This window comes from Salminus brasiliensis, chromosome 10 (genome assembly GCF_030463535.1).
Source record: "Salminus brasiliensis chromosome 10, fSalBra1.hap2, whole genome shotgun sequence".
Classification (NCBI taxonomy): Eukaryota; Metazoa; Chordata; class Actinopteri; order Characiformes; family Bryconidae; genus Salminus; species Salminus brasiliensis.
Genome location: NC_132887.1, coordinates 15,276,289 through 15,291,969, shown reverse-complemented (window position 1 = coordinate 15,291,969; position 15,681 = coordinate 15,276,289). Strand labels below are relative to the sequence as shown.

The window sequence follows — 15,681 nt, the reverse complement described above, 5'->3', positions numbered from 1 at the left end:
GAAATTTGTCATTTCTTTAACCTTTTTAGAATTCTTTATAAAACGGTTTATTCCTGTTGCCTGGACCTGTAACACAAGTGCGCATGCGCACACACTTAAAAAACAAATAATAATAATAATAAGACAACCTTGACACTGATAATAGGAATATGTGATAAGAATTCACATACACTGGTTTTAAAAACAAAATTTTAAAGAAGCTTTGCTGTCTTCAATGATTTGGTCTCCACCTCAAACATCAGAGACATACAGTATATCCAAACTGCCTCAGATGACACCATTTTGACACCACTGTAGTCTGACGGCAGCTATTAAATTAAGGAGTGGGGGGAGGGGGGCAAAGAACACAAGGGTACCAAGAGACGAGGTATGGGACTAGACACTGGACACAGCCACAAGTGGGGATGAAAACAGTGCAATGGAACATCAAAACAATCCCAATCAAGTCTTATTACTGCAAACCTATAGACCAACTTTCACTTTGGTTTCAGTCAAGTGTATGAATGTAGTAATAACAAGCACATTCAGAAGAAAATGGAAAAAAAGGAAACTGATCTGAAAAAACTGGCGAGACACCCATGTGTTAAACAGTGTATAGAAACTTAGTGTAAATGTAGTGTAACTGCTTGCAATGATGACAGCGCATGGTGAAGGTTCCCTCTGGAATAGTCTTCACTGTTGCACGAAGCATGAAAAGAACGTTGCTGACCAACAGATGCTCCACCTTCCCAGCTGTATCAGTGTTTGCAGTGGAATTCCTCATTTGCATGGTAGGACAAGACTTTGAAATCACACAGTGGTTATGTTGTGTTTATCTCTAAAGCTCACAATGAATCGTACAGATAAATAAATATTTCTCAGTTAATGGATATAGACAAAGGACTAATATCAGTGTAGAGTGATGTACAAGTTCACAGAAGGAATTGTCAACAATGAAACTTTAAAAAGTCATATTTCAAATGGAACTAAGGAAAATAAACAGAAATGTGCTTAAGTGCCCTTAATATACCTTTTTCAATATTTAAATATCAAATTGGGGTTGAATTTTCTATTTCGTCTTCTTTTCATTCTAACTAGCAAATATATAATTTTTAACTGGAATACAACAAAGGACATACGCTGTAAGGCATGGACCATTCTGAACCTAAATTTCTTTATTTCACACTGCCCCAAATGATTTTGCAGCAATGAGAAGAGACCACTGGTTTGTTGAAAAGAGGCTGGCAAGGATGTGGGTGTGTGTGTAACAGGGGTAAATAATGGTACATTAGCGTAAGTGTGTGTTCTTCAAAGAGGGAAGGTCAAGGTGCACCAAGTCTTTATGTAAATAATATTTAACTCCTTGTAATCCTCTCCGTCTCACTCATCTTCGTCCTCCTCTTCCTCCTCTCCGTCTGAGAGGGCGGGGCAAGTGCCCAGCTGCCGGTAGCCATCCAGCCACTTCTCCACCATCTGCGTGACGAGAGGGTGGTTGCGCCTCCTGGAGCTCTTCTGTAGCGCCACCAAGATGCCGCCCTCCGTTACACAACAGTCTAACCACTGTCTCAGCAAGCGCTCCTGCTGCTCCTCCGTCCCCATCTGACACACGCAAAACAGCCAGTCACATTATGCATCTAGGGCTGGGCAGTGATAATTAGGACTTTAATGGTGATGACCAACTTACTACACAATACTAGAAAGAACTACATTTTCTCATTTAGTAGAAAATATTAAAACCTATTTAGTCAGTCTCCTCCGCATCAAGGAGGCCTTGAGTAGGTTTGTTCCAAAACCTAGACTGGTGTATACATTACATGCTGTAAGCATGTTACTGGTGATTTTTAATTCTGTGTAGTGTTTTTTATTACTCTACATCTACATCATACATTACATAATCTACATTCTGACTTTTAAAGGGCCTATTTTCTTAATGTGTTTTTTTTAAGCCCACTTATAACTTGTGGATTTATGTAGCAAAATGTGTTGTCACATGTCAAATGTTCATATGAAAGGGCGTGTTAAACTGCTGTAGGCTAAAAAGATGTATTATGTAAATATGTTTTCTGACATTACAAAAATAATGAAGGCTGACTTTCTAGAATAAATGTCATATATGATCTGGGGGATGTTAAAGCTTTTAAACTAACTTTGGTATGAATGGGTGAAGATAAACTGCCCCAGGCTGAAAAGATGTATGTAAATACTTCTCTCAGCACATTTGAAAAACAAGTGTGTAGAGGTGGGGCGTAGTAAGCGGGTTAAAAGCTGGTTACATCTACCTTCCAGAAAAAAATCTAAAGAGGTATTCTGAATGACGATTTAAGAACATTTGCGCTTTACAGATTAAGACAAGGGCCTCCACTTACCTCTTGGGCAGACAGGAAATGGATGTGTAACAGCTTCCTCTCGCTGTCGACCAAGGGCAAGAAAGTGACTGTGACATCATCGTCTGTGTTCAAATTAGCACCTGCACCACGATTGTCATACCCATCGTTCTCCATGGCAACTAGGGCTGAGAAGTGACCACGTGTGTAGCCCAGGGCGATGGGGCTCTTCCAGCAAAAACTCTGTTCCCAAAGCAAGGGCAGATACACACCTGCAGAGGAGGTGGGATATACAGGTTCAGCACCAGGCTAGAACACCAGCTTTTTGCTAATCTTGTCTTGTCTAAGCAAAACAAAGGAAAGGTATTCCAAATACAATTAGATGTAATGTAAAAAAAAAGATGTAATAATTTAGCCAAGACAGTCAGAAGTTTGCTTCTTAATTTTTTTCCATTGAAGTAATGCCCCTAACAAGAGATGGAAGCCTCAGTATAACAGCACGTTTTGTTTAAAATACGCACCGAAATCACAGCCTTGCCTCAAAGTGCAGAGTGTGTTAACTGTGTGGTTTCTGACACCATGATATGCTGTCATCTACCACAATGGGCAAATGTATGGACAAAAAAAACAAAAACAAACAAACAAAAAAAACTGTGTTGTCCTATCATCAGATTCAATGACGCCACAGCCAGCTGTGACCTGGAGTCGAAGAGCGCATAATTTCTTTAGCTCTCTTTGGGTGGGAATTATGGCCCTCCCTCTAGCCAACCTTGATCACTCAGTGTGATGCTTACCAACAAGGAGACCTAGCTAACTTAGGGAGAAATCCTGGACAAATCTCTCCCCAAAATATGATTTGGATAAAGTCAATGCCACAGTCTTTAGTGGAATGCTTCCATTGTTTTAGCTATACATAGCACACCATATTAGAAACTAGCTCAAGCAGGTTTAAGGCAAGGGTGTGCCACGTTAGACCAGCTGATATATATAAGCCTCTATTACCTGTTTGCTACACTGGTTTCATAGCTCAGTGTAGCAGCTAAAAAAAAGAAGCCTTTGTACACCAAACATGTTTTGGTTGATTGACTACATTTAAAGTGGGTCATTTTTGTATTTCTTCAACTTCTTTAACTGCTCCAGTCTACTGCACATGCCCAGCCACTGTGCCTCAAATCCCATTTGCTCAGCTCACCCTGGAAGCGGGTGTATCCCAGCGTCTCCCCTCGGAAGCTCTTGTAATATTTCACGCCATACACGATGATGGGCCGGCGGAGGATGTGGGCCAGAACAAACACATGAGTCTGCTCTAAACTCGCCCCCGGCTGCAGGGAAAGGAGGGACAACAGGAGACAGATGGAGAAAGAGGCAAACAGAACACACAAAAAAGACAAAATGTCAAACTCCAGTATAAACACATAAACCTTTTAAATGGTCAGGACCTGCCAGTGGGGCCAAGTGTCCAGTTCACATTTACTTATCTCAGTCAGTTTGCATTGCTCTCCATGTAGTTACTGAATTATAAGCTTCAGAACAGTAAGCCTGAGATTATAAGGGGTTAAATGAGCTGGCTTAAACTGTAAACATCACTAGAGGACGAGAATCACAAAGTAAAAATTCTGTAAATTAATACAATGTGCACACACACCTGACTAGCCAGTGACAAGATAAATGCCCAGTCCTCTTGCCATTGCTCCTCCCTCAGAGAGAAATGTAGGCCAAAACTCTGAGAATACCATGATTCCCACTCCTTCCAGCGACTGTAGAACCTGCAACACACACACACACACACACACACACACACACACACACACACACACACACACACACACACACACACACACACACACACACACACACACACACTTCAAAGGTAATGATCTTCAGCTGCAGTCACCTAGTTTGAATGAACCAACAAATCATTAAGTTTATATTTAACTAGAAACATGATAGCAACCATGAGACATGAGTACATAAGCAAATGTGAAGTCATGAAAGTAAAGTCATCAAATAACGGATAACTGTTTATCTTTTATCAATGCAGATCAATCTTTGACGCCATTATTTAAATGTTTAGTTTTGCTTTACACTTTAGCACCATCTCCCAGCTTCTGCAGTTCTGTGCTGCTGCATGTCCTATCCTGTGTTGGCTTTATTGTCTAAAACAATCATGTCACTTCAGAATGTCTTAAAATTTGATCTTACAACAGATTTAGAGTGTGGGTCAATAGTTGTTTTTTGTCTACCAAAAGAACCAAGTACGCCACCCTGCCATGCTGCTATAATGTGTTTAAAACTTTACAATCAACATCAGTCCTCGTCTGTGTTCAATACGTCATGAAGTCCATAAGGAGTGAGTAATAAGCCTAACATGCTATATATGATATGAAACATCCTTTTGTATTCATCATTGGAACGGAAACCTAAAACATTCAAATGCATTTTTTAGCTTGGAAGTTTGTTAGTCCTGAGTGTTTTCAGACTTACACATGACGATTCCTGCAAAATTGAGTACCTGGAGACCGAAACATCCCTTTAAATGGTTTCAAACATGTTTACTAAATTCATTTATAACTGTATATTACAGCTGTCATATAATCCAGTGTAACTTCACAGTAGAAGGAAAAACCTTACGTGGAATAGACGTTAAAAGATTTTGTTCCATGTCTTTTTGGATCATTTCTAAAGAAAACTTGGATACGGTGTAAAGAACAACTGCCAGATGCACAGTTTGTCAAAAAACAAACAAACTGGGGGCTCCAAATGGTCCAGGACAAAGATGCAACCACAGAGGACCGCTGGTGTGAATGCAGTCATTTGGAGCCTGAGGGAGCACAGTTTGATCTCCACAATCTCTCTCTACCCTCATCACTTCAGAGTGATGCTGTCTTGCACAGGCTAGCCAAGGCATCAGAGCTGGATAATTGGTGTATATTCTAAGGCACGTTGGTTGCCCAATATGTTGCATTAATGGCAGTTTGAAAAGAGGCGGTGGCTGGTTGTGAATGTGTCAGAGAAGGCACGGGTCAGTCCTCCCAGTCTTGGGAGCATTACATGTGATGATGGGGGCACAATACTATCGGGCAATTGGCTATCTTATATTGGAGAGAAAATTGGGTAAAAATAATAAATAAATGAATTAAAAACAAATAAGTGACTGAAAAGCTATTGGCAGACTTTGCACTAAGACGTTTTTAAAGTCAGGCATCAATTTTCACTCCAGATACTAGACGAAAAAAAATCATAATTTTTCCAACCACTGAAGCATAACTGTAATTAAAACACTGTTAAGCCACTCAAACAGAGCTGTAATCCGTACTGATCCGTGAAAGGTTCACTCCAGAACAACACTTCTCTAGGGCTGTTTTATGTGTGTGTGTACGCATGGGTGTTCTCTCACCAGTGTGAGCAGTCATGTAGGCTGTCGTGGAGACTCTTCCTCAATACAGAGTCTTTGTCGTAAATTCCCCATGTGGCCTGCAGCACTGAATCCAGAAGGCAGTCTCCTGCAGTGCGGTTCCAAAGAGCGTACAGCCTGCTGTCCAGCCGCGTGCCCAGCTCTAGAGACCAGTTTATGATGGGAGATTCCTCCTCCAATTCTATACACACACACACACACACACACACACACACACACACACACACACACACACACACACACACACACAGTTTTACCTGTGTTTCACAGTTGGAGGAATCTAGAATGTCTACTTATTTGATTTAACATTTGTATGACAACTGCAAACATTAGGACAGTAGTGTTGGTGTTGGTAATGTTTTGGTTTGTTAGTATTTGTTGGTGCATGTTTGATGGGTGTGTGCTGGCCTTTAGGGCCCAGGCACACCAAGTCTATCATTTCCGCTAGTGTCCGCCCTCTAAAGATATATATTTTTAAAAAGCACATTAAACAGTGGATCATAAATGCACTGGAAGCCCAATTGTTTCCAGATAGCAAAGAAAAGGTAGCATGTTTAAAAAAAATAAAACTATAAAATTAAAAAATATATATAATAATGAATATAATACTAATTTCAAAATGTATCCAACATGTATTTAAAATATTGACTTCATGTAATAATATTAGTTATTCAATTTCAAGAGTCAGCAATTATTTTGGCTGAGGTAGAACTGCAGTTCCTTAAGGGCCATGCCCAGAGCCTTTCTTGCTCAAGCACACCTGATTTAACTAATTTATTAATTGCTAGGTTTATTAGGAGTATAAGAGCAATGAAATCAGCAAACTGTGCTGGACTCTGGCCCGCAGCTCCAAACACCTGTATTTCGAAGATATAAAAATAAATAAATAAATAATAATTGTTCCGAGATTCTAAGTCAGACGTTGGACAAATAATTGCCAGAAACAGAGAATAAAAGACAGGCATTTTGCTGTTCACATCTTTCTGGGACTGGCAAACAATGGTTTGACAAGAAAATGAGTATTTTATCCAACATAATGTGTGTATTGTTGGAGAAAATATCCATCAATCATATATATGAATATTATCACACCTTCAGAAATTCCCTTGGATCAGTTTTAATAAGCACCTGGTGAGAGTGACACATCTTTTACCTTTCTGTACATCTCGATCCAACACCTCATCAAACAGCTTCTCCTGGACGTTAGGGGGCAGGTCTTCAATATCTACAGAAGAGAACAAGTGAACGGTCTTGTAAAGAGCAAGGGCAGTCGTATTTGCTGCACAGACTTTGTCCAGTAAAAAAAGTGTGCATCTTACCTGCGGGAAGTGTGAAGGTAGTGATGTCAGTGAGAAAGTAGCAGGGGAATTCTCCTTTGCGTCTGTGCAGAGCGGCTGCCACCTCCCGACGGATCTGTTCCGTTAGCTCAGGACACACCATGGCAGGAATACACTTGGCTGCCTGCTGAGACACCTGAGGTAGGAAGCATATGCACACATGCACCCACATCCACCCACACACGCATGACACACAAACACAGAGCTGAGAGAAGATCTAGTCAGGGTAGTTACAAATCGAAAATCTGTACAATGGGTATGAGTAAGGCCATTCACTCCAAGCTGCTTTCACCAAACTGAGCTGCTTTTAGTTGGATTGTCTTGGTCTGTCATCATTTGGTAAATTATAAGTATAAGAAATTCATCTATGCATCTGACTGTAATTATCTGATATACATTTTCTTCACTCTTGATGAGAGGAAGGGGCTGACATATCCACCTGCTTAATAAACCCAGACACATCAAGGTATATGTAGATCATTTTCATGCTTGCATTGTTGCACACGGCTCTTCTGTTTGGTTCACTTCTTTGTGCCTTTATGTTATGGATTTCATGTTGCTTGTAAATGCTATGCTCTGAATGTAGGCTTAGACCAATTATTTGGTTGCCAGTCCACCAAAGCAGGTTGACCTATGTGTAGGGCATGTAGGGCATGTTTTTTTTAATATACTGAATATTGAAGTTACAGAGCCAGAACAGCAACCAACTGACCTCAGTGAGGAGCACAGAAAGCATGTCCTGGCGCTGGAAACGGATTGCAAGGTGCACCAGAGTAAAGCCGGCGTTAAACGCAGATGGGCGATTCAGCAGGCGCACCTCATCTGAGGTCAGCTGACGTGCAATGTCACCTCCTGATGACTTATAGGCCTCGACAGCAGCCAGATCACCCTCCACCACACCTACAGAGAGGAGAAAAATTTTAAACGCTTTGAAGACTAACTCTAGTTAAGGATATCTATCATATTTTACATAGTTACAGACATCTGCAATTCACAAGAGTTCTTTATTTACTATTTGAATTTTATTTGTATTAAATGTGATTACCGTTGAGAATTATTGTAATTTTTCCAACAATGTTTTTAATTAGTCCAAATAAAAGGCATCATTCTGATGCTGAAGCATTTTTGGACACTGTAGTTCAATAAGGCTGTTTGCATGGTAGCAACAGAGGCCGACTGACTCTAAATCCATTAGTGCAGTGTTCTTCAGTTCTGGTCCTCAAGGGCTGGTGTCCTCACAAACACCTGATTCAACGCTTACTGATTCATCGCAACTGTTAAAAGCAAGGTTTAATGGATTTATTTAACAAGGGAAATGACCAGACTGTGCTGGACACTGGGACCCCAAGACTGGAACTGAGGCCCAGTATACTGATCATTACCTTAAAATGACATTTAATATGAACTAACAAATGACTATCCCTGTGATCTTCCTGCAGTGTGAAGAATATCTACACTGTCACTGCTAGTAGATCTGTAGATGCATATCAAAAGGTTATTTGTGTAATCTATCCTGATCTGCCTAGATTATATCTTCATGTCGCATCTACCGTGCTACAAATCCCTTATTCTCTTCAGATACCCTTTTAGCATAATGTGAAAATACGCAGAAATAAGAGCTACTATTAAAATGGTGAAATGAGACAATCATTCTGTATCAAATGACAAGAAGGAAAGAGGTTTCAGAATCGGCCATTAGAGATCTTACAGCCACTGCATTAGAAGCATTTCAAAGATGCCGTTTCAATCCTATTTGTACCATTAATATCATATTTCCTCTATCTGGAGCACCTGGCAGGAGAATGGATTTCCCTTTAGAGTCTTGGCTCCTCACAGTGTCTCTTCCTGATGCTCTCAAGGAGCTTTTCATTCTGTTGTAACTGTCTTTACTGTCCATGGAATGCTTCTACTTCATTTTGAAGCACTACTGCGAGTTCATTCAACGACAATAATGTTAGTGAGGTCAGGATGATCACCTCCCCACCTCATCCCAAACGTACCAGATGGAGCACCATTATTCCAGAGAACACAGTTCCACTGCTCCACAGCTTAATGCTGGTGGGCTTTATAGCCCTCTACCCAACACCTGGCATTAGACATGGTGCCATAGGGTTCATGTTTATCTGCTCCAGAGAGTCCTATTCCATTGGCAATACTTATCTACAGGGGCTAGACAAGCGGTGTGTGCACTCATTTGTACCTGCATCTGTGTCAGCAATGCAACTGTCCACAAACCTTGACATATAGTGTATTTTGTAAAATAAAAAAAAAAAAAAAAAAAAAAAAAAAACCTATACAATTTTCAGGAAATTGAACAGAAACACATTCATAATGTAGGGTTGTTTGCAGATTATAATTGAGACAAAATCCATAATTCTCAAAATATTACTATGAAAAGAGTGTGAGCATTATTAGCAGTTTGTATGGCATTTTTATTTTAAATCACCATTTAGAATAGTAAACAACACAGTTCAGTAGGTAAAACTTTGGTGTAAAGTAACACATATGGATTTCTTCATGACATTACATAATAAATATTACTTGTTACAACTGCATAATAAAGTAATGAGGCTGCAGCTCGTACTGCATATTGTAAATGAGGCACGCAAGAGAGAGAAAGAGCGAGCAAGAGAGCAAGCTCTCAAAAAGCTCCTTTCAATCTGTAGCCCATTCCTTCTCTCACAGCATTTCTCTTTCCCCTAAACCCAGAGGTAAAACTGAGAGATTATGAGCCCATTATCTGATCAGTTATGTTATCATTTGGCCAAAGCTGGCCTAACCAACCAATTCAAACCAGAAACGGTAGCAATAACAAAATGCAACAACCAAAACAGCATATTGAACGATATTGAACCTAAACAGCATTCTCTGCCTATATAGTATTACTATTACTGCAGTGTTTTATAGGTGTAAGATTTCCAAATAAATATTTCTCATCTTTCTGATCTTGCCAGACTGAGATGGAAACTGACACGACTGTGTATGTGTACATGTATTCCTAATAAAGTGCTCAGACTGTAGATAGTATAACCAACTTTCTAACCTTATCTGGAATTGTTTTTTGAACATTCCTAAAATGAACAGTAATCAATGATTACAGCTTTTAAAAAGTGAGACAGCTGAATTGTCCTCTTAAGATCAATGTAAAAAAAATGTTAAAACATTTTAAAACACTGATTACAGCATATAGTAGGCTGGAGAGTGAATTCATATGAGCACATTTGAGCCCGACAAACTTTCTCTCACCTGCGCATGCGTTGAGGAAGAGCCAGTCTGTCCTCCTCATCCTGTTCCTTATCTGCTTAAGTTTTTTAAAGTCCATCTCCTGCACATCTTCAGTGCCTACTGCTCCGGATGCCAGCTCAATCTGCACCTCTGCCTGCCCCGTTGAGACGGTGGGTGAGGATCTCCTCTGGCTAGCTTTAGCCACGCCACTGACACCCCCTCCCCCTGCTGTCCTCTCCTGCTCGTTCAATATGGACAAGGACATGGTGCTCTCAGCACCTGAATCGCGATGGACGACCTCGGGCACAGCACTGGGTTTTGGGAGGTCACACACCACACACCTGAGGCTCTTTGGCCAGTTCTCAAAGGTGCATGCTGAACACGCCCAGTGCTGTATGTGCGTGTTCAGCCGGTTGCGGTCGTTGTATTCCTCACAGGGATCTGGGACACCAGGGGTGGGTCGGGATACCGGTTCGGAGGTCTGCGGAGTCTCTAAGGGTCTCTGAGGACCCTGCTGAGCCCCCTGCTGCCTCTGGCAGAGGCACTGTGTGCAGCGGATGGCCCGTGGCCAGTTCAGGTAGGTGCACATGTGGCACGACCATTTGCTGGTCGTCTCGGGCACCTCATCGGCGATCCGTACCCGTGGACGGGCGCTCGAGTCCGGGCAGATGAGGACGCTGGAGCCCTCCTGGCCGGGGCAGAGGTGGGAGTCTAGACTTGGGCTGCTCTTAAAGGGTTCCTCTGTGATGATTGGGGCAGTGGGTCTTTGAGCACGACACATAGTGCATTTGATGGCTGATGGCCAGTTCTCGTATGTGCAATACTCGCAGCTCCACTTGGGCTGGAACTCTGTCATCCTCACTCGAACTGCGCTCCCAGTGTCCCCTTCCCTCCCTCCCTCCACCTGCTCGCTCCTGACCCAGGACCGCTCAGCTTGCCAGGGTGCTCTGAGGAAATAACACAAACACACACACACAGGGAAATAAAAAAAAATCTGACCCAACACAGCAACACCTGTAATCATTAATGCCCCACACAGGAAGTGGGAAACCCATATATGGAACCCCGGATTATCTTTGAGTTTGCTATCCATGAAGTGAGAGCAAATCTGAGGTCCTGACTAAATCCTTTCGTATAGGAAGGCTGCCTCTTGCAAATCCAAACAGATGCTTAAATAAAAGATTATAGGCCATATTAGAAATCAAAATTCCCACAGTTCAGGAAATCCATGAATTCAATACTTTACACCCTGTTGTGCAGCTGCGCCTTCCCACCCACAGGATGGATTGACTGCAGACCCTAGTTCTCCCTTTATTCAACAGCAATCAAATGAAACAATGCACATTTTCTAAAGAGGCCTGTGCCACTGGAAACTTTGTCACAGCTCTGGAGCATTCGTGTGTACTGTCCAGTAGAGGTGAACAAAAACACAAAACACAGACTAGTCCAGTTCACTCCACTTGTTTGTTTTTTTTTTTTTTTTTTTTTTTTACAGTGATGACACATCATCTCCGACACTGAGCCAGGTTTTGATCTGATGAAAAGAGCTATAAAGATTAGTAACGTCGAATAGTTCAGTCGGCAGTGCTGTACACCTGGTGACTGATTTACGTCGTAGGGAAACGGGCAGATACTCAAATAACGTAGCGCTAGTAGAGTTAACACGTTTACATTGTAGCTCGTTTGAGAAGCCTGCATCTACTGCTCTTATCCTAAGAGTAACCGCGAGTGATGGGAGATAGCTAACTAGTGCTACAGTACCGGAGTGTGTCTGTCAAAGCAGCCGGAGTGTGTAACGGTAAACCGTAAGAAAGGAGAGTTAACGTTAGCTAGAAGCCCCGTAACTCAATCAGCTCGGTTGACCACGACCACTCTCGTACCTCGAAATTCAACACCAAGAAGTGAGCGAGGCAGTCAGACAGTCAGGGGTTGAGCAACACAACAGGCAGCTATTAGCTACCTTAAACGAGACCTAGAAGCCAACCTGACGTTAACAGACCGTTATCAGCACTGAAACTAAACTTCAGCGACTCCACCGCAGTGTGTCTGGCTATAAGCTGAGCTCATTTCCTTTCGCCACTAATAAAACTTGAGAGTTTGACTCGTGAGTAACGTCAGACTCTGCTGGTAAGCCTCCTTGGATTTGGGGCAGAAGGTGAGCTATGAGCCCGTGTTGCCTACGCGGAGATTAGGCTGAGGAAAATCAATGGGCAGCCTGATCCCATAGGCCTTTAGCCGCTTTCTCGATTCCGTATAACGCTCTCGCGGAACTCTCTTGAGCCCTCTTGAGTCGCCCTTCAGCAGGCACACACATCCCGGGCGCTTCCGTGCGCTTGCACGAACCAAACCGACCCTGGCCAGGCGCCCACAAGCCCGAAAGCTTTGCACGGTATAGCCGCCGCTAGCAGCTCACACTCGCTCGCATTTCCCTCGACACTTACCTCTCGAACTGCAACAGCCCTGCAATCCCGCGGACCCCAGCTGTTCAGTGAGTAATCGGGGGGGTGTTACAAATTTCCAATCCCCATTTCCAGTGCTGATTTGTCTACCTCTAATGGCGGAGATACGGGAACAGGGGAAACCAAAATAAACCTACTCCAGAGATCCAGGGAGGAGGGGCGGCACCTGGACCGGCGCGCACACCTGATTGGTGTGTTCTTCATGTGCCTGTTCCCAGCCAATCAGAGGCCGTGTTTTTCACTGACGTCGATTAAAGGTCTTCTGCCGCTTACCTAGGCAACCTGAAAACTGCCAGTCTGGTTCGCCATCTTGGCTCCATAAACAGCGTCTAAGCGAACTGCGTAGGCTCCTATTGTCGGAGCCACAATGGCGTGATTTTCATGCATTTGGCTCCAGAGCGGCTGGAGTAAAGAGATGATGTAATCGGTTGAGAAAAGATCTACCGCAGCATTATGCAGTTGTATGGTTTGGCTAAACCAAACAGAACTGCAGGTCAGACACGCATGATTTCACCAACAGTTTAGAGCCAAGTTTGCATGTAAGCAATAAAACTGAAGAATTTGTATCGACTAATATTTGCTTAATGCAAATATGTGTGTTTCTGTTTCAGTGTTTGTACTGCTCTTAGTTCTAAAGCTATTGAATAGAAAACACTGTACATGCTTAGATTGTGTGTAAGTGAACACACACACACACACACACACACACACATATATATATAAGATAAAATAATCCTTTATTAGTCCCACAGTGGAGACATTCTCAGTGTCACAGCAAAAAAAGGGATAGCAAGACATTTAGATGCAAAATAAATAAATAAATTACCACTATATACACAATATAAATAATATAAGTAAAAAAGCAACAATATTATTTACAGATTATTAACAGATAATTGTAAATTTACTCTTAATTGCACATGTGTGTATGGGGGGTATTGCACATTGTATTATATATATATATAACCCTATGTTGTATTTTCCTTTCAAAATAGAATATCCATTTAATATTCACGAGAAGCTTAAAGCTGAACCTTCCAGCGTAGTTTTACATGAAAACTACTGCATTCTTGACAACCAAGACAGGACAACCATATTTACCATTTATGTTGGACACAGGTGGAATTTGGCATCTGACTTTATCCCATCTGTGCAGTAAACACACACATACACACTAGTGATCAAACACACACAGTGACTGTGAGTACACATGCCTAGAGTGGTGGGCAGCCATCGGGATCAGAGAGGGTGAAGGTGCTCAAGTGGCAGCTTGCCAAGCACAGGTATCAAACCCACAACCATCAATAGCCCGGTGCTCTAACCACTGAGCCACCACTCCCCAGTGTTGCAGAGTCTGTAGGCTGTGGCATTGTGTTTTGCACCACTGTGACATTTTGTACCATTTTCCACCATAACATCCGTCACCTTTAGCTGGACAGCTATGATTTGAGGTTGTAAGATCACAATCTCAAGCTACAGCACTAGAGCTGGTCTACAGTTCTCCGATACCCTTGTTGTGTTTTCCCAGCCAAAGGAGGCGTCTGTGCTCAGAGGGTTATACAAGGAGAAAATTTACACAGTAATAGGATCATTTTCACTGGATTAGATTATGTCTCCTGTTTCAGGGTAGATAGCACTTTTGTTTAATATGCATCATTTGTCTGGGGAAGCTTTATTTTGCTAAAAAAAAAAATCTGTGTTCGGATTCCACTCTATCGCACAATGCCGGCGAAATGATGCACATAAAACACTTCATAAAAGTTAAAAGTGGATGAAGTAGACGAGGAATTTGGTATGAATGTTCATTCTCTTTGTGGACGCACTGGTGTAAATCACCCTGAACATAATTATGTTAATGGAAAAGCTTTTCTCTGTCTAGTTCCTGTTTTTCTTATTTCAGTATCATTGCTGGATGGTGGCATTTTGTCAGGTTACTTTAGACTGCTATTGGCAACTGCACTAGTGTCAATCTGTAGTGTCAGTCGTTTCCCCAGGCTACAGTGGGCAGTGTAAATGTTTAGCATGTTTACAATATGAAACTGTGTCCTCCTGTGTATGATACAACACAGTGCTCTTTATTTACATGATACTGCAACAGAATCTACAAAACATAGATGACCCTTAAACAGCATGGTCTGTAATTAGCTTTTTATTTCCTGGGAAAAGACTGTGAAAACATAGGAAGCAATAGCAAAACCAAAGAATAAGAAAAAAGAAAGAATAAGAAAGAAATTTAGTTAAAATAAATTTGAGTGGTGTATCAATACACATGGGTCTTTGTTCGAACCATCAGAAGAAACCAATCAATCATTAACATCCTATTTTCTTTTATATTTTTCAGTATTGTAAAGGTGCACGTATTTGTCACTGTACACTGTACAGCGAAATGTGTCCTCCGCATTTAACCCATCTGGTAGTGAACACACACTCACACACACACACATGTGTTAGGGGCAGTGAGTACACACACACCCAGAGCGGTGGGCAGCCAACTTCAGCGCCCGGGGAGCAGAGAGGGTAAAGGGCCTTGCTCAAGGGCCCAACAGTGGCAGCTTGCTGAGCCCGGGAATCGAACCCACAACCCCTGTTATCGATATCCCGGCGCTCTAACCGCTAAGCCACCACTGCCCCATAAACAGCTCATAAACAGCTGTTAACAAATTGGTACCTAATGTGTTATTATGTCTTATTCCAAGTAAAAAACACATCCACCTGTGCTAAAAAAATAACTAGCTAATAAATAATAATATTAACACTTTCAACCAAAAAAAGAAAGTTTTAAGTCATCACTCTAAAAAAAACAAAAAAAACAAACAAAAAAAAAAACATTAGCTAGCTTTTTTTTTTTTTTTTTTTTTTTTAATAGTTTGGCTTTACAATTAAGTTAGCTGCCCTGTATCCTTTCAGGATTATAAAGAAAGCGTGTGAGGCGCAAAGACACT

At 41.8% G+C, this 15,681-nt stretch overlaps 1 protein-coding gene across 2 annotated transcripts; it reads right to left on the bottom strand.

The window, feature by feature from the left end:
* Positions 1-22: 22 nt before the first annotated feature.
* zranb1b (zinc finger, RAN-binding domain containing 1b) lies at positions 23-12,898 on the bottom strand. Of its 2 annotated transcripts, XM_072689420.1 has the most exons (10): positions 12,722-12,898; positions 10,302-11,227; positions 7,768-7,955; positions 7,038-7,191; positions 6,872-6,943; positions 5,701-5,899; positions 3,949-4,069; positions 3,496-3,625; positions 2,346-2,575; positions 23-1,578 (listed from the first exon to the last, which is right to left on the bottom strand). In XM_072689420.1, the coding sequence occupies exons 2-10, from the start codon at positions 11,134-11,136 to the stop codon at positions 1,360-1,362; spliced, it is 2,148 nt and encodes a 715-aa protein (XP_072545521.1). In that variant the 5' UTR covers positions 11,137-11,227; positions 12,722-12,898; the 3' UTR covers positions 23-1,359. The 2 variants fall into 2 exon arrangements, with proteins under 2 accessions (XP_072545521.1, XP_072545519.1); XM_072689418.1 differs by lacking the exon at positions 12,722-12,898 and having other exon boundaries at positions 10,302-11,760.
* Positions 12,899-15,681: the final 2,783 nt, after the last annotated feature.